Raw genomic sequence first — 20,857 nt, 5'->3', positions numbered from 1 at the left:
GGGGATTTGTACCGTCCTGACATTTGGGGGGGATTTGTACCGTCCTGACATTTGGGGGGGATTTGTACCGTCCTGACATTTGGGGGGGATTTGTACCGTCCTGACATTTGGGGGGGATTTGTACCGTCCTGACATTTGGGGGGGGATTTGTACCGTCCTGACATTTGGGGGGGGGGGATTTGTACCGTCCTGACATTTGGGGGGGGGATTTGTACCTTCCTGACATTTGGGGGGGATTTGTACCGTCCTGACATTTGGGGGGGGGATTTGTACCGTCCTGACATTTGGGGGGGATTTGTACCGTCCTGACATTTGGGGGGGGGATTTGTACCGTCCTGACATTTGGGGGGGATATCTGTACCGTCCTGACATTTGGGGGGATATCTGTACCGTCCTGACATTTGGGGGGATATCTGTACCGTCCTGACATTTGGGGGGATATCTGTACCGTCCTGACATTTGGGGGGATATCTGTACCGTCCTGACATTTGGGGGATATCTGTACCGTCCTGACATTTGGGGGGGGATTTGTACCGTCCTGACATTTGGGGGGGGGATTTGTACCGTCCTGACATTTGGGGGGGATGTGTTACCGTCCTGACATTTGGGGGGGATGTGTACCGTCTGACATTTGGGGGGGATGTGTACCGTCCTGACATTTGGGGGGATGTGTACCGTCCTGACATTTGGGGGGGATGTGTACCGTCCTGACATTTGGGGGGGATGTGTACCGTCCTGACATTTGGGGGGGATGTGTACCGTCCTGACATTTGGGGGGATGTGTACCGTCCTGACATTTGGGGGGGATGTGTACCGTCCTGACATTTGGGGGGGATGTGTACCGTCCTGACATTTGGGGGGATGTGTACCGTCCTGACATTTGGGGGGGATGTGTACCGTCCTGACATTTGGGGGGATGTGCACCGTCCTGACATTTGGGGGGGATGTGTACCGTCCTGACATTTGGGGGGGATGTGTACCGTCCTGACATTTGGGGGGGATGTGTACCGTCCTGACATTTGGGGGGGATGTGTACCGTCCTGACATTTGGGGGGGATGTGTACCGTCCTGACATTTGGGGGGATGTGTACCGTCTGACATTTGGGGGGGATGTGTACCGTCCTGACATTTGGGGGGGATGTGTACCGTCCTGACATTTGGGGGGATTGGTCCTGACATTTTTGGGCCTGCCAGGGATAGGAAGGACCTCTAAGTGGGGCTGGGGTGGGGACAGGGAATCTTTAGCACCTCATGAAGGGGGGATTTGTAGCCTCCACCCAACTCCACAGCCAGTATGATGGGTACAGGATGGCTGAGGATAGGACCTCATATGAGTGGGGAGTCTTCAACCTCACAGTCCTATGAGGGGGAATGGGACTGCTGGTGATGGGACCTCTGATGGGGGATCTTCAGACCAAACACAGAAAGGATGATCAGTGGGAACAAGTTTTGAATTTATTACAGGGAAAAGCAAAAAGGTAAAGCTATCAGAAATGCCCACCCCACCCTTCATGTGCAGAGTACCTGCTGGGGGAGCGCTTTCCTCCTCCGAGGACGAATCATGTCGGTGTTTTGGGGAATTGCTTGGAGACCTGTAAGTAGACATTAGGTCAGGGGACCACCTCAATTATTCAGCTGAACCAGATTCTCGGTACATTCTCTCCGACACACTACACTCTGCAATCCTTTACCTCTTACTCTTTCTGTCCCTCGCTTTTCGCTTGCTCTTCGGGCTGGGTGACCTGGAAAAGGATTGAACTCATCAACAGACCAATGGGGGATAACCGGGCGACCAGAGAGGCACCTCAATGACACCAGAGAGGTGCTTCCATACAAACATTCTCATTACAAACCGAACCTGGAACCCAGATATCTTCATCCCAATGCAAACTCCACATATCATCAAAAACCCAACCTGGAACCCGGATATCCTCATCCCAACATCCAGACATCTTCAAAAACCCAACCCGGAACCCAGATATCCCTCATACCAACATCCAGACATCTTCAAAAAACCCAACCCGGAACCCAGATATCCTCATCCCAACGCAAACTCCAGACATCATCAAAAAGCCAACCCGGAACCCAGATATCCTCATCCCAACCCAACATCCAGACATCATAAAAACACAACCCGGAACCCAGATATCCTCATCCCAACATCATCAAAAACCCAACCCGGAACCCAGATATCCTCATCCCAACCCAACATCCAGACATCTTCAGAAACCCAACCCGGAACCCAGATATCCTCATCCCAACCCAACATCCAGACATCATCGAAAACCCAACCCCGAACCCAGATATCCTCATCCCAACGCAAACTCCAGACATCATCAAAAAGCCAACCCGGAACCCAAATATCCTCATCCCAACCCAACATCCAGACATCATCAAAAACCCAACCCGGAACCCAGATATCCTCATCCCAACATCATCAAAAACCCAACCCGTAACCCAGATATCCTCATCCCAAGCCAACATCATCAAAAACCCAACCCGGAACCCAGATATCCTCATCCCAACCCAACATCCAGACATCTTCAAAAACCCAAACCCGGAACCCAGATATCCTCATCCCGACCCAACATCCAGACATCATCGAAAACCCAACCCGGAACCCAGATATCCTCATCCCAACGCAAACTCCAGACATCATCAAAAAGCCAACCCGGAACCCAGATATCCTCATCCCAACCCAACATCCAGACATCATCAAAAACCCAACCCGGAACCCAGATATCCTCATCCCAACATCATCAAAAACCCAACCCGGAACCCAGATATCCTCATCCCAACCCAACATCATCAAAAACCCAACCCGGAACCCAGATATCCTCATCCCAACCCAACATCCAGACATCATCAAAAACCCAACCCGAACCCAGATATCCTCATCCCAACGCAAACTCCAGACATCATCAAAAACCCAACCCGGAACCCAGATATCCTCATCCAAACCCAACATCCAGACATCATCAAAAACCCAACCCGGGACCCAGATATCCTCATCCCAACCCAACATCCACACATCATCAAAAATCCAACCCGGAACCCAGATATCCTCATCCCAACCCAACATCCAGACATCATCAAAAACCCAACCCGGAACCCAGATATCCTCATCCAACCAACATCCACACATCATCAAAAACCCAACCCGGGACCCAGATATCCTCCTCCCAAACCCAACATCCAGACATCAAAAACCCAACCCGGAACCCAGATATCCTCATCCAAACCCAACATCCACACATCATCAAAAACCCAACCCGGAATCCAGATATCCTCATCCCAACCCAACATCCAGACATCAAAAAGCCAACCCGGAACCCAGATATCCTCATCCAAACCCAACATCCACACATCATCAAAAACCCAACCCGGAACCCAGATATCCTCATCCAAACCCAACATCCAGACATCATCAAAAACCCAACCCGGAACCCAGATATCCTCATCCCAACCCAACATCCAGACATCAAAAGGCCAACCCGGAACCCAGATATCCTCATCCAAACCCAACATCCAGACATCATCAAAAACCCAACCCGGAACCCAGATATCCTCCTCCCAAACCCAACCCTAAACTCTGATATCCGAGGCTCACCTGTGTTTCTTCTTCTTTGATGAAGACCTGGAAGAAGAAGGAAGACTTTAGTTACAAAGCTGATGCTGGGGGTGGGAGGTGTACTGGAGACAAACCAATCTGACTGGACTTATACAGAACATTCTAAGAAAAGGAGTGGTGTATGGATCATGAAATGTGTCCCAACAGTCCCGAAATACAGATCCATACAGGACAGGAAAGGTCCCAATACCACCAGGGACAGGAAAGGTCCCAATACCACCAGGGACAGGAAAGGTCCCAATACAACCAGGGACAGGAAAGGTCCCAATACCATCAGGGACAGGAAAGGTCCCAATACCATCAGGGACAGGAAAGGTCCCAATACCAACAGGGACAGGAAAGGTCCCAATACAACCAGGGCCAGGAAAGGTCCCAATACAACCAGGGACAGGAAAGGTCCCAATACCACCAGGGACAGGAAAGGTCCCAATACCACCAGGGACAGGAAAGGTCCCAATACCATCAGATACAAAGAGGACTGTTGGAGGTTTGATTACAAACCATCCACAGAAGTCGGGGAGCAGGTGTTCCGGGTCCGGCAGGAATTACCTGTGCTTCCGGGACTTGGACTTCTCTTTATGGCTGGAGGATGGGCTGGAGGACCTGAGGGAGACACAAATTATAGATGAAGGAGACGGATCCCCCGGAGAGTGCTGGAGGGGAGAGGAAACCAGGCCACCTGAAGATTGGGCGGCTGTGTTCTCTGGTTGGTGACAAATCTTACAGAACACCTAATCACCGAAATCGTGTCAGAGATCCCCTCAGCCTGAGCCCTACACAGCCCCAGAATCTGCCCCTCCCCCTGCATGCCGTACATCTGCTCCTCCACCCCCCCCCAGCAGACATACAGGTGACTCCATCCTCACCTCCCCCCCCCCCCCCCAGCACACATACAGGTGACCCCCCCCCCAGCACACATACAGGTGACTCCACCCTCACCCCCCCCCCAGCACACATACAGGTATCTCCACCCTCACCCCCCCTCCCAGCACACATACAGGTGATTCCATCCTCACCCCCCCCCAGCACACATACAGGTGACCCACCCTCACCCCCCCCCCCCACAGCACACATACAGGTGACCCCCCCCCCCCCCAGCACACATACAGGTGATTCCATCCTCACCCCCCCCCCAGCACACATACAGGTGACCCCCCCCCCAGCACACATACAGGTGACTCCACCCTCACCCCCCCCCCAGCACACATACAGGTGATATCCTCACCCCCCCCCCCAGCACACATACAGGTGACCCACCCTCACCTCCCCCCCCCCAGCACACATACAGGTGATTCCATCCTCACCCCCCCCCAGCACACATACAGGTGGCTCCATCCCCCCCCCCCCCCAGCACACATACAGGTGACTCCATCCTCACCACCCCCCCCAGCACACATACAGGTGCCTCCATCCTCACCACCCCCCCAGCACACATACAGGTGACCCACCCTCACCCCCCCTCCCAGCACACATACAGGTGATTCCATCCTCACCCCCCCCCACAGCACACATACAGGTGACCCACCCCCCCCCCCCCCCAGCACACATACAGGTGACTCCACCCTCACCCCCCCCCCCAGCACACATACAGGTGACTCCATCCTCACCCCCCCCCCCCAGCACACATACAGGTGGCTCCACCCTCACCCCCCCCCCCAGCACACATACAGGTGATTCCATCCTCACCCCCCCCCCAGCACACATACAGGTGACCCACCCTCACCCCCCCCCCCACAGCACACATACAGGTGACTCCATCCTCACCCCCCGCCCCAGCACACATACAGGTAGCTCCATCCTCACCCCCCCCCCCAGCACACGTACAGGTGGCTCCACCCCCCCAGCACACATACAGGTGACCCCCCCTCCCACCCCCCTCCAGCACACATACAGGTGACTCCACCCTCACCCCCCCCAGCACACATTCAGGTGGCTCCACCTTCACCCCCCCCAGCACACATTCAGGTGACTCCACCCTCACCCCCCCCCCCAGCACACATACAGGTGACTCCACCCTCACCCCCCCCCCCCCAGCACACATTCAGGTGACTCCACCCTCACCCCCCCCCCCAGCACACATTCAGGTGACTCCACCCTCACCCCCCCCCCCCAGCACACATTCAGGTGACTCCACCCTCACCCCCCCCCCCCAGGCACACATTCAGGTGACTCCACCCTCACCCCCCCCCCCAGCACACATTCAGGTGACTCCACCCTCACCCCCCCCCCCAGGCACACATACAGGTGGCTCCACCCTCACCCACCCCCCAGCACACATACAGGTGACTCCACCCTCACCCCCCCCCCCCAGCACACATTCAGGTGACTCCACCCTCACCCCCCCCCCCCCAGCACACATACAGGTGGCTCCACCCTCACCCACCCCCCAGCACACATACAGGTGACTCCACCCTCACCCCCCCCAGCACACATTCAGGTGACTCCACCCTCACCCCCCCCCCCGCACACATTCAGGTGACTCCACCCTCACCCCCCCCCCGCACACATTCAGGTGACTCCACCCTCAACCCCCCCCCCAGCACACATACAGGTGACTCCACGCTCACCCCCCCCCAGCACACATACAGGTGACTGCACCCTCACCCCCCCCCCCAGCACACATACAGGTGACTTCACCCCCCCCCCCCCCAGCACACATACAGGTGACTCCACCCTCACCCCCCCCCCCCCAGCACACATAGAGGTGACTCAACCCTCACCCCCCCCAGCGCACAGAGGTGACTCCACCCTCCCCCCCCCAGCGCACATACAGGTGACTCCACCCTCACCCTCCCCCCCCAGCACACATACAGGTGACTCCACCCTCACTCTCCCCCCCCAGCACACATACAGGTGGCTCCACCCTCACCCCCCCCCCCAGCACACATACAGGTGGCTCCATCCTCACCCCCCCCAGCACACATACAGGTGACTCCACCCTCACCCCCCCCCCCCCAGCACACATACAGGTGACTCCACCCTCACCCCCCCCCCCAGCACACATACAGGTGACTCCACCCTCACCCCCCCCCCAGCACACATACAGGTGACTCCACCCTCACCCCCCCCCCCAGCACACATACAGGTGACTCCACCCTCACTCCCCCCCCCGCACACATACAGGTGACTCCACCCTCACCCCCCCCCCCCCGCACACATACAGGTGACTCCACCCTCCCCCCCCCAGCACACATACAGGTGACTCCACCCTCACCCTCCCCCCCCAGGCACACATACAGGTGACTCCACCCTCACCCTCCCCCCCCAGCACACATACAGGTGGCTCCACCCTCACCCTCCCCCCCCAGCACACATACAGGTGACTCCACCCTCACCCCCCCCCAGCACACATACAGGTGACTTCACCCTCACCCCCCCCCAGCACACATACAGGTGACTCCACCCTCACCCCCCCCCCCAGCACACATACAGGTGACTCCACCCTCACCCCCCCCCCCCAGCACACATACAGGTGACTCCACCCTCACCCCCCCCCCCAGCACACATACAGGTGACTCCACCCTCACCCCCCCCCCCCAGCACACATACAGGTGACTCCACCCTCAACCCCCCCCCAGCACACATAGAAGTGACTCCACCCTCACCCCCCCCCAGCACACATACAGGTGGCTCCATCCTCACCCCCCCCCCCCCCCAGCACACATACAGGTGGCTCCATCCTCACCCCCCCCCCCCAGCACACATACAGGTGACTCCACCCTCACCCCCCCCCCCCCCAGCACACATACAGGTGACTCCACCCTCACCCCCCCCCCCCAGCACACATACAGGTGACTCCACCCTCAACCGCCCCCCCCCAGCACACATACAGGTGGCTCCATCCTCACACCCCCCCCCCCCCCCCCAGCACACATACAGGTGGCTCCATCCCCCCCCCCCCCCCCCAGCACACATACAGGTGGCTCCATCCCCCCCCCCCCCCCCCAGCACACATACAGGTGACTCCACCCTCACCCCCCCCCAGCACACATACAGGTGGCTCCATCCTCACCCCCCCCCCCAGCACACATACAGGTGGCTCCATCCCCCCCCCCCCCCCCAGCACACATACAGGTGACTCCACCCTCACCCCCCCCCAGCACACATACAGGTGACTCCACCCTCACCCCCCCCCAGCACACATACAGGTGACTCCACCCTCACCCCCCCCCAGCACACATACAGGTGGCTCCACCCTCACAGCACACATACAGGTGGCTCCATCCTCACCACCCCCCCCCCCCCACACATACAGGTGGCTCCATCCTCACCACCCCCCCCCCCCACACATACAGGTGGCTCCATCCTCACCACCCCCCCCCCCCCCACACATACAGGTGGCTCCATCCTCACCACCCCCCCCCCACACATACAGGTGACTCCATCCTCACCCCCCCCCCCACACATACAGGTGGCTCCATCCTCACCACCCCCCCCAGCACACATACAGGTGGCTCCATCCTCACCACCCCCCCCCCAGCACACATACAGGTGACTCCATCCTCACCCCCCCCCCCAAAGTACACATACAGGTGACTCCATCCTCACCCCCCCCCCCCCCCAAAGTATACATACAGGTGGCTCCATCCTCACCACCCCCCCCCCCCCCACACATACAGGTGGCTCCATCCTCACCACCCCCCCCCCCCCACACATACAGGTGGCTCCATCCTCACCACCCCCCCCAGCACACATACAGGTGGCTCCATCCTCACCACCCCCCCCCCACACATACAGGTGGCTCCATCCTCACCACCCCCCCCCCCCACACATACAGGTGGCTCCATCCTCACCACCCCCCCCCCCCACACATACAGGTGACTCCATCCTCACCCCCCCCCCCAAAGTACACATACAGGTGACTCCATCCTCACCCCCCCCCCCAAAGTACACATACAGGTGGCTCCACCCTCACCCCACCCCCAGCACACATACAGGTGGCTCCACCCTCACCCCCCCCCCCAGCACACATACAGGTGGCTCCATCCTCCAATCCCCCCCCCAGCACACATACAGGTGGCTCCACCCTCACCCCCCCCCAGCACACATACAGGTGGCTCCACCCTCACCCCCCCCCCAGCACACATACAGGTGACCCACCCTCACCCCCCATCTTTGGTTGCAGCACAGAGTTGTCTGAGTGCCCCCCCCCCCAATGAGCACTTACCGGCCTCTCTCTTTCTTCTTCTTTTTTTTCTTGTGCTTGGTTGGAGATGGAGATCGGGAACTTTCCGAATCGGCAACTAAACTGCAGAACACAGAGCATGAGAACCAGAGAAATCTGCCCCCCCCCATACATCTGCCCCCCCCCCCATACATCTGCCCCCCCCCCATACATCTGCCCAGCAACCCACCATGACCAGCACTGGGGGGGCAGCTATAGGTGACCTAAAAGTCTGGGACCCATCAGCTCTGATGACAGCAGAATGTCGTCACATTTCACCGTCCTGTTCATGTGTTCCAGCTGTCTTCAGGAATGATCCGCCCACGACCGGGACCCTCCCAGCCGTTCCGCCCACGACCGGGACCCTCCCAGCCGTTCCGCCCACGACCGGGACCCTCCCAGCCGTTCCGCCCACGACCGGGACCCTCCCAGCCGTTCCGCCCACGACCGGGACCCTCCCAGCCGTTCCGCCCACGACCGGGACCCTCCCAGCCGTTCCGCCCACGACCGGGACCCTCCCAGCCGTTCCGCCCACGACCGGGACCCTCCCAGCCGTTCCGCCCACGACCGGGACCCTCCCAGCCGTTCCGCCCACGACCGGGACCCTCCCAGCCGTTCCGCCCACGACCGGGACCCTCCCAGCCGTTCCGCCCACGACCGGGACCCTCCCAGCCGTTCCGCCCACGACCGGGACCCTCCCAGCCGTTCCGCCCACGACCGGGACCCTCCCAGCCGTTCCGCCCACGACCGGGACCCTCCCAGCCGTTCCGCCCACGACCGGGACCCTCCCAGCCGTTCCGCCCACGACCGGGACCCTGAGAGCCGTTCCGCCAAACACCGGGCCACAGAGCCATTCCGCCAAACACCGGGCCCCTGAGAGCCATTCTGCCAAAGACCGGGCCCCTGAGAGCCATTCTGCCAAAGACTGGGCCCCTGAGAGCCATTCCTCCAATAACCAGGCTGCTGGAAATCTATGGAATCACCAGAAGCTGCTTGTAACGGAACCGGACCCGACTGCACTCGGGTATTTCCGCTAGGCTCCCGCTTCCCTGTCCAAACACAGATCCCCGGACCCCGACTGCACTCGGGTATTTCCGCTAGGCTCCCGCTTCCCTGTCTGAACACAGATCCCCAGACCCCGACCGCACTCGGGTATTTCCGCTAGGCTCCCGCTTCCCTGTCCGAACACAGATCCCCGGACCCCGACCGCACTCGGGTATTTCCGCTAGGCTCCCGCTTCCCTGTCCGAACACAGATCCCCGGACCCCGACCGCACTCGGGTATTTCCGCTAGGCTCCCGCTTCCCTGTCCGAACACAGATCCCCGGACCCCGACCGCACTCGAGTATTTCCGCTAGGCTCCCGCTTCCCTGTCCGAACACAGATCCCCGGACCCCGACCGCACTCGGGTATTTCCGCTAGGCTCCCGCTTCCCTGTCCGAACACAGATCCCCGGACCCCGACCGCACTCGGGTATTTCCGCTAGGCTCCCGCTTCCCTGTCTGAACACAGATCCCCGGACCCCGACCGCACTCGGGTATTTCCGCTAGGCTCCCGCTTCCCTGTCTGAACACAGATCCCCGGGCCCCGACCGCACTCGGGTATTTCCGCTAGGCTCCCGCTTCCCTGTCCGAACACAGATCCCCGGACCCCGACCGCACTCGGGTATTTCCGTTAGGCTCCCGCTTCCCTGTCCGAACACAGATCCCCGGACCCCGACCGCACTCGGGTATTTCCGCTAGGCTCCCGCTTCCCTGTCCGAACACAGATCCCCGGACCCCACCGCTGACCATACAAGACGAGACAACCAGACTTGGAAACCAGGAGATAGACGGCTTTATTGTAACACAGACACAAGATATATACACAGGGCGGGGCAATGCATTTAGTAACAAGAGACACACAGCAGACACCCCCCACCAAGCCAATACACAAACACATACATCCCATAATAGTCTGCTCCCAACCAAGACACACCATAGAACAATGGGACCACATGACATTGAAAAATGAACAACCCCCCCCCCCCCCCCATACATGTCTACACAATATTAGGACAGATCACCCTGTACCCCTAACAGGCACAGGGGGACTTACACATAATAGGGATATGGGGAGCTGAGACAGGGGTCTCCCCACCTCTCCAAAGGGGACTGTGTTCCATGGGCCCCCCACCCAAAGTCACTCCCGTCACACTGCTAGTTCCTGGACTATGAGGACCGTGTCACATGACAGGACTGGTGCAGGACGCAGCCATTTTCTGGTCATGTGACCCTTAATGAGATATCTTACTTGTAGGATTTCTGCTGCTGTTGCTGTTCCTGTGCCCTGCGGTTCGGGTCGAAGCTGCTCCCATCCACATAATCGTCACTGATGCCGAACGCGGCCCGCAGGCGCTCATTCTTCTTCTCATTCGCTTCTGCCAGCTGGTGAGTTTCCGAGACACTGAGAAGAAAGGGACGAGGATTCAGAGGAGGACCCTTCACATGTTCTACAAATCATGGACTGTGGGGAAAGGGACCCTTCATATGATCTACAGATCATGGATTATGGGTAGGACACTTCATATGTTCTACAGATTATGGATTATGGGGAGGACACTTCATATGTTCTACAGATCATGGATTATGGGGAGGACCCTTCACATGTTCTACAAATCATGGACTGTGGGGAAAGGGACCCTTCATATGATCTACAGATCATGGATAGGAGGACACTTCATATGTTCTACAGATCATGGATTACGGGTAGGACACTTCAAATGTTCTACAGATCATGGATTATGGGTAGGAGGACACTTCATATGTTCTACAGATCATGGATTATGGGTAGGAGGACACTTCATATGTTCTACAGATTATGGAAAGGAGGACCCTAGATTATAGGGAGGGGACCCTTCATATGTTCTACAGATCTGCATTACTAAGAGGAGGACCCTTCATATGTGTGACAGCTCATTGATTATGGGGAGAGGGACCCTTCATATGTTCTACAGATCATGGGGAGAGGGACTCTTCCTACGTTCTACAGATCATAGATTCAGAGGTGGCTAAGGGCCCTTCATATGTCATACAACTCATGGATTTATGGGGAGGACAATCCTTCATATGTTCTACAGATCATGGGGACAGGGACCCTTCATATGTTCTACAACTCATGGATTATGGGGAGAGGGACCCTTCATATGTTCTACAGATCATGGATTTTGGGGAGAGGGACCCTTCTTATGTTGTACAGATCAGATTATGGAAAGGAGGACCCTTCATATGTTCTACAGATCATGGATTACAGGGAGAGGGACCCTTCAAATGTTCTACAGATCATGGATTACAGGTTGGAGGACCCTTCATATGTTCTACAGATCATGGATTATGGGGAGGAGGAACCTTCATATGTTCTACAGATCATGGATTATGAGGAGAGGGACCGTTCATATGTTCTACAAATCATGGATTATGGGGAGAGGGACCCTTCATATGTCCTTCAGCTCATGGATTTTAGGAAGAAGGACCCTTCATACATTCTACAGATCATGGATTATGAGGAGAGGGACCCTTCATATGTTCTACAAATCATGGATTATGAGGAGAGGGACCCTTCATATGTTCTACAAATCATGGATTATGGGGAGAGGGACACTTCTTATGTTCTACAGATCATGGATTATGGGGAGGAGGAACCTTCATATGTTCTACAGATCATGGATTATGAGGAGAGGGACCGTTCATATGTTCTACAAATCATGGATTATGGGGAGAGGGACCCTTCATATGTCCTTCAGCTCATGGATTTTAGGAAGAAGGACCCTTCATACATTCTACAGATCATGGATTATGAGGAGAGGGACCCTTCATATGTTCTACAAATCATGGATTATGAGGAGAGGGACCCTTCATATGTTCTACAAATCATGGATTATGGGGAGAGGGACACTTCTTATGTTCTACAGATCATGGATTATGGGGAGGAGGAACCTTCATATGTTCTACAGATCATGGATTATGAGGAGAGAGACCGTTCATATGTTCTACAGATCATGGATTATGGGGAGAGGGACCCTTCATATGTCCTTCAGCTCATGGATTTTAGGAAGAAGGATCCTTCATATGTTCTACAGATCATAGATTCAGAGGTGGCTAAGGGCCCTTCATATGTTCTACAAATCATGGATTATGAGGAGAGGGACCCTTCATATGTTTTACAAATCATGGATTATGAGGAGAGGGACCCTTCATATGTTTTACAAATCATGGATTATGAGGAGGAGGACCCTTCATATGTTCTACAAATCATGGATTATGGGGAGAGGGACCCTTCATATGTCCTTCAGCTCATGGATTTTAGGAAGAAGGACCCTTCATATGTTCCACAGATCATAGATTCAGAGGTGGCTAAGGGCCCTTCATATGGCAGGGATGGTGACTTCACATCGCCCCATGCACAGGACGTGTAGTTCTGGGCACCGGGCAGGTAGCTTTTTTCAACCTTCAGCCTTGCTGAGGGCAAGCAGAGGACTCACCTGTCAGTGAGATGGCAGTGCTGCCGCCCGAATGCTTTCACACAGCCCACTACGGTGCCAGCCTCTGCCCCCACCCAAGCGAACCACCCCCCACCCGCTACGTCTCCCGGGCTCCGCTTGCCCATCTGTGGGTTCAGCATGCGCTGGCTGCTAGAGGGGAGGGAGGAGAGTGGACACGTCTGCTCACCTCCCCTTCTTGTCCTGACCCAAAAGTGACGTTATGACGTCACTTCCAGGTCCCCGTTCACCGATTTCCCTGCCATTGAGGCTGGGACATAATGTCCTGCAGTGTGATGTGCACAGCATTACATTCAGGGGAGACATTGGGGTCTTTTAGACCCCCGATGTTTCAATAAAGAGAACCTGTCACCAAAAATTAAAGTTACACCCAAGCACATAACATCCCCTAAAACAGAAAAAAAAATTGAGGGGCCCCCCCCGCCCACATATGCACATACAAACGTAAAAGCATGCGTTGGGGCGCCTACACATGAAAATGACGATTGCGATACACGTTCCATATCTCCGCACACGCCAGGATGAGAGCCATGATTCCAGCACACCTCCTCCGTACACCATACTGGTGACCTATAGGGGGCTATGGAAGCATCACCTATAGAAAATATGGGGTGTGAAGTCACGAGCGCACAGATTTCAGGTTTGACATGTTGGGTATCTATTTACTCGCCGCAACCTCGTCTGTTATATTTTACTAAAAAAATAGGGTTATGTATTGCTTTCTTCTGCCCTAAAATGAACTTGTGTGTTTTTTACTAAAATTTAGCATTTCCTAGACCTTTGCGGTAATGTCAGGTGACATAAAGTGGAACTATCGCCATTTCTCTGGGGTCTCTGCTTTCCGAAATATGTTTGGGGGTTTTATGTCATCTTCAGGCCTAAAATGATTTGTGAAACGTGTGCAAAAAAAAATGCAAAACCTGCTGTGACAGCGAAAGGGATAAAGGATAAGCTGGACACTCCCCTTTCCTAAGGAGCAGCCAATCGGTGCTCGTTACAGTGCAAGGTCTCTCCCCTCCCTGCTAGTCGCCGGGGGCGGGGCTGGAGACACGCAGGGAGGAGGAGATATACAGCGCAATGGTAAAAATATTAACCACATGCCGCCCAGCACCCGCCTATAAACGGTGGCAGGGCGGCGTTAGTAGGCAAAACGACGTTTTAAAACGGACCTCCGCAAAACAGGTAGGGGGCGTGCCTGTCCCGCGGATGTCCGCAGCGGGTGTCAGCTGCCGGGTCACGGCCGGTTTTTACCGCCCGTTTTCCCACGATGAGCTGTTATCACTGACACAGAGCAGAGCTGCATTGTTTACACACAACCTGCTCTGTGACAGTTCCCCAACAAGCTGAAGAGGGAGAGAAGAATTTCTCTCCCTCGATCAGCTCCCACCTCCCTCCCCCTAACCCCCCCCCAGTACACCCCCGCCCCCTAGTAAAACACTCCCCTTACACAGTAAATTCTAAATATGTTAACCCCTTCCTCCCCAATGACATTAGTACAGTGTCAGTGGTTTTTTCACTGATCACTGTATTGGTGTCACTGGGGATGTCAGTGACCCCAAGTCAGTTCCCCCCCCCAGTGTCAAAATGTCCGCCGCAGTCCCGTCATAAGTCGCTGATCGCCGCCATTATTAGTATAAAAAAAAAAACTAAAAATCCCAGTATCTTTCCCGCCATTTGTAGACGCTATAACTTTCACGTAAACCAATTAATTTACACGTATTGGGTTTTTTTTAGCGCAGACACATGTCGCAGAATGCATTTTGGCAGAAATTTATGACTAAATTTGATTTTTGCATTTTTTTTTACTGGACATGTTTTATAGCAAAAAGTCCAAAATATTGTTTTTTTTTTCCTCAAAATTGTCAGCCTTTTTTTTTTATAGCGCAAAAAATAAAAACCGCACAGGCGATCAAATACCACAGAAAGAAAGCTCAATTTGTGGGGAAAAAAAGGATGTAAATGTCATTTATGTACCGTATTGCATGACCGCGCAATTGTCCGTTAAGCTAGCGCAGCGCTGTATAGCAGAAAAATGGTGTAAATTGCAGTATCTCTCCCATAGTTTGTATCTCTATAACTTCACACAAAGCAATCAATATACACGCATTGGGATTTTTTTTACCAAAAACATGGAGCAGAATACATTTCGGCCTAAATTTATAACTAACTTTGAGTTTACTATATATTTTTTATAGCTGAAAGTAAAAAATATTGTTTTTCTTCCAAATTTTGGGCCTTTTTTTTGTTTATAGCGTGAAAAATAAAAAGCGCACAGATGATCAAATACCACCGAAAGAAAGCTCTATTTGTGTGAAAAAAAGGACGTAAATTTCATTTGGGTGCAGCGTTGCATGACCGCGCAATTATCAGTTGAATTGATGCAGCGCCGAGTAGCAAAAAGAGGCGTGGTCATTAAGGGGGGTAAATCCTCAGGAGGGGGAGGGGTTAAATGTTTAAGTCGCCATAAAGACCCGACATTCCTTAAAGCTCCTCAGATGGAAATACGCATTAGGTTAAAATTGTTTAATCTGGACAAGAAGAGGGCCGCGGGGGGGGCGAGCACACGGGCCGCGGGGGGGCGAGCACACGGGCCGCGAGCACACGGGCCGCGGGGGGCGAGCACACGGGCCCCGAGGGGCGAGCACACGGGCCCCGAGGGGCGAGCACACGGGCCCCGAGGGGCGAGCACACGGGCCGCGAGGGGCGAGCACACGGGCCGCGAGGGGCGAGCACACGGGCCGCGAGGGGCGAGCACACGGGCCGCGAGGGGCGAGCACACGGGCCCTGAGGGGCGAGCACACGGGCCGCGGGGGGCGAGCACACGGGCCGCGGGGGGCGAGCACACGGGCCGCGGGGGGCGAGCACACGGGCCGCGGGGGGCGAGCACACGGGCCGCGGGGGGCGAGCACACGGGCCGCGGGGGGCGAGCACACGGGCCGCGGGGGGCGAGCACACGGGCCGCGGGGGGCGAGCACACGGGCCGCGAGGGGCGAGCACACGGGCCGCGGGGGGCGAGCACACGGGCCGCGGGGGGCGAGCACACGGGCCCTGAGGGGCGAGCACACGGGCCCTGAGGGGCGAGCACACGGGCCCTGAGGGGCGAGCACACGGGCCCTGAGGGGCGAGCACACGGGCCCTGAGGGGCGAGCACATGGGCCCTGAGGGGCGAGCACACGGGCCCTGAGGGGCGAGCACACGGGCCCTGAGGGGCGAGCACACGGGCCCTGAGGGACAAGAAGATTGGGACCCAGATTTAGTCCCTTGGACAAGTAGTATTTTTAAAAAGAAATGTCCGCACCCTGCACTTACTGTCAGTTGTAGGTGGAGGGACATTTCAAGGACAGAAGTTGGGAAACTGTTCTACATGGTACAAGTGACATACTTGGCCTTCAGCTTCTCCTCCTCCTTGCTGGCCGTCAGGTCCTTCTCTTGAAGCATCAGCCTGAAGGTGGCCACTTTCTCCTGGATCTCAGCTTCGCTGTACCTGTATGAGAAGGGAAGGAGAAATGCACACATCCTTCAACAGAGGACCAAACTGGTGCGCAGCCACGGCCCACGCAAACCCAACCCGGTGCGCACCCCCCGGTCCACACAGCTCCTTACCCAGCACGCACCCCCTGGTTGAAACAAAACTGACTGAGTGCACCCCTACCAACTGATAACAGCACTCACCCCTGTTCCTCCATCATCTCCTCCAGCTCCAAACATTTCAGCTCCACTTTCCTCTTCCTTTCATGATCCAGGATCTCCTGGTTGGGTTTTTTCACCAGGAGACTTTCCAGTTTCTTGAGTTCTTCCTCGGATTTATAGTCTGTGCGGTCCTTCTTATGCCGGACCGATGACAGGTTCCTCTGGACGTATCCATTGGTGCCGCTGCCCCTTGGAGTAGGTAAGCCGATTCCATTATACATTGTGCTTCAGATGGTCAAAACCTGCAAAGAAAAAACAATTCAGACCGATTGCCCATAAAGAGTCCCCCAAATAGAGGACTTTTACATCATGGCTTTCACCCATGGACCTCTGGCATACATGTCCACTCCTAGATTATAGGAAGGAGGCCCCATCATACGTTCTACAGATCATGGATTATGGGGACCCTTCATACATTCTACAGATCATGGATTATGGGGACCCTTCATACGTTCTACAGATCATGGATTATGGGAAGGAGGACCCATCATACGTTCTACAGATCATGGATTATGGGGATTATGGGGACCCTTCATACGTTCTAGAGAACATGGATTATGGGAAGGAGGACCCATCATACGTTCTACAGATCATGGATTATGGGTAGGAGGACCCTTCATACATTCTACAGATCATGGATTATGGGTAGGAGGACCCTTCATACGTTCTACAGATCATGGATTATGGGGAGAGGGACCCTTCATACATTCTACAGATCATGGACTATGGGTAGGAGGACCCTTCATACGTTCTACAGATCATGGATTATGGGTAGGAGGACCCTTCATACGTTCTACAGATCATGGATTATGGGGACCCTTCATACGTTCTACAAATCATGGATTATGGGGAGAGGGACCCTTCATACGTTCTACAGATCATGGATTATGGGGACCCTTCATACGTTCTACAGATCATGGATTATGGGGACCCTTCATACATTCTACAGATCATGGATTATGGGGACCCTTCATACATTCTACAGATCATGGATTATGGGGACCCTTCATACGTTCTACAGATCATGGATTATGGGAAGGAGGACCCATCATACGTTCTACAGATCATGGATTATGGGGATTATGGGGACCCTTCATACGTTCTAGAGAACATGGATTATGGGAAGGAGGACCCATCATACGTTCTACAGATCATGGATTATGGGTAGGAGGACCCTTCATACATTCTACAGATCATGGATTATGGGTAGGAGGACCCTTCATACGTTCTACAGATCATGGATTATGGGGAGAGGGACCCTTCATACATTCTACAGATCATGGACTATGGGTAGGAGGACCCTTCATACGTTCTACAGATCATGGATTATGGGTAGGAGGACCCTTCATACGTTCTACAGATCATGGATTATGGGGACCCTTCATACGTTCTACAAATCATGGATTATGGGGAGAGGGACCCTTCATACGTTCTACAGATCATGGATTATGGGGACCCTTCATACGTTCTACAGATCATGGATTATGGGGACCCTTCATACGTTCTACAGATCATGGATTATGGGGACCCTTCATACGTTCTACAGATCATGGATTATGGGGAGGAGGACCCTTCATACGTTCTAGATCATGGATTATGGGGACCCTTCATACGTTCTACAGATCATGGATTATGGGGAGGGGGACCCTTCATACGTTCTACAGATCATGGATTATGGGGAGGAGGACCCTTCATACCTTCTAGATCATGGATTATGGGGACTTCATACCTTCTAGATTATGGGGACCCTTCATACGTTCTAGATTATGGGGACCCTTCATACGTTCTACAGATCATGGATAATGGGGAGGAGGACCCTCCATACATTCTAGATCATGGATTATGGGGACCCTTCATACGTTCTAGATCATGGATTATGGGGACCCTCCATACGTTCTAGATCATGGATTATGGGGACCCATCATACGTTCTACAGATCATGGATTATGGGGACCCTTCATACGTTCTACAGATCATGGATTATGGGGAGGAGGACCCTTCATACGTTCTACAGATCATGGATTATGGGAAGGAGGACCCATCATACGTTCTACAGATCATGGATTATGGGGACCCTTCATACGTTCTAGAGAACATGGATTATGGGAAGGAGGACCCGTCATACATTCTACAGATCATGGATTATGGGTAGGAGGACCCTTCATACGTTCTACAGATCATGGATTATGGGGAGAGGGACCCTTCATACGTTCTACAGATCATGGACTATGGGTAGGAGGACCCTTCATACGTTCTACAGATCATGGACTATGGGTAGGAGGACCCTTCATACGTTCTACAGATCATGGATTATGGGGACCCTTCATACGTTCTACAAATCATGGATTATGGGGAGAGGGACCCTTCATACGTTCTACAGATCATGGATTATGGGGACCCTTCATACGTTCTACAGATCATGGATTATGGGGACCCTTCATACGTTCTACAGATCATGGATTATGGGGACCCTTCATACGTTCTACAGATCATGGATTATGGAGACCCTTCATACGTTCTACAGATCATGGATTATGGGGAGGAGGACCCTTCATACGTTCTACAGATCATGGATTATGGGGACCCTTCATACGTTCTACAGATCATGGATTATAGGAAGAACGACCCTTCACACGTTCTACAGATCATGCATTATGGGGAGGGGGACCCTTCATACGTTCTACAGATCATGGATTATGGGGAGGAGGACCCTTCATACCTTCTAGATCATGGATTATGGGGACCCTTCATACGTTCTAGATTATGGGGACCCTTCATACGTTCTAGATCATGGATTATGGGGACCCTCCATACGTTCTAGATCATGGATTATGGGGACCCTTCATACGTTCTACAGATCATGGATTATGGGGAGGAGGACCCTTCATACGTTCTACAGATCATGGATTATGGGGACCCTTCATACGTTCTACAGATCATGGATTATAGGAAGAACGACCCTTCACACGTTCTACAGATCATGGATTATGGGGACCCTTCATACGTTCTACAGAACATGGATTATGGGGACCCTTCATACGTTCTACAGATCATGGATTATGGGGACCCTTCATACGTTCTACAGATCATGGATTATGGGGACCGTTCATACGTTCTACAGATCATGGATTATGGGGACCCTTCATACGTTCTACAGATCATGGATTACGGGGACCCTTCTCTACAGATCATGGGGACCCTTCATACGTTCTACAGATCATGGATTATGGGGACCCTTCATACGTTCTACAGATCATGGATTACGGGGACCCTTCATACGTTCTAGATCATGGATTACGGGGACCCTTCATACGTTCTACAGATCATGGATTATGGGGACCCTTCATACATTCTACAGATCATGGATTATGGGGACCGTTCATACGTTCTACAGATCATGGATTACGGGGACCCTTCATATGTTAAGGAATATATTGGGGTGCAGTGAGGAGAGGTATACTTCAGGGTTTAGCTAGGGAGGGGATATTTTGGGATTAAGTGGGGGAAGGGGACATGTTGGGGTTCAATGGAAGGGGGAACATGGGGTTCAGTGGGGGGAGGGGAAATAGGGTTCAGGAGGGAACATGTTGGGGTTCAGTGGGGGAGAGGAGGCACGTTGGGGTTCAGTGGGGGGGACAAATTGGGGTTCTGTGGGGGGAGGGGACAAGTTGGGGTTCAGCAGAAGGGGACAAGTTGGAATTCGGTGGGGGGAGGGGACATGTTGGGGTTCGGTGGGGGAGGAGACAATTTCGGGGTGACGTGGGGTGTCTATGGGTCTCTCGGGCCGCACCCCCCGGTGGCCCTCATGTCAGTCTCGGTCGCTGAGGTGGAGGAGG

The 20,857-nt window shown here is 54.3% G+C and overlaps 1 protein-coding gene across 1 annotated transcript in view; it reads right to left on the bottom strand.

Moving 5' to 3' along the window:
- The window catches only part of LOC149437739 (uncharacterized), a 41,315-nt gene that overhangs the window by 20,230 nt on the left and 228 nt on the right, over positions 1-20,857 (bottom strand). Inside the window, 9 exon segments of the mRNA XM_089660683.1 lie at positions 1,525-1,546; positions 1,549-1,592; positions 1,692-1,742; positions 3,611-3,637; positions 4,181-4,234; positions 8,799-8,879; positions 11,087-11,239; positions 16,714-16,815; positions 17,004-17,263. Of these exon segments, the coding sequence (XP_089516809.1) occupies positions 1,525-1,546; positions 1,549-1,592; positions 1,692-1,742; positions 3,611-3,637; positions 4,181-4,234; positions 8,799-8,879; positions 11,087-11,239; positions 16,714-16,815; positions 17,004-17,242 (773 nt within the window). The 5' untranslated portion in view covers positions 17,243-17,263.

Source organism: Staurois parvus, unplaced genomic scaffold (assembly GCF_062004578.1).
Source record: "Staurois parvus isolate SC_StPar_1 unplaced genomic scaffold, SC_StPar_1.0 ptg001262l, whole genome shotgun sequence".
In the NCBI taxonomy this organism is placed as follows: Eukaryota; Metazoa; Chordata; class Amphibia; order Anura; family Ranidae; genus Staurois; species Staurois parvus.
Note: the sequence above shows the minus strand (reverse complement) of the source record. Positions and strands in the feature narration are given on the sequence as shown.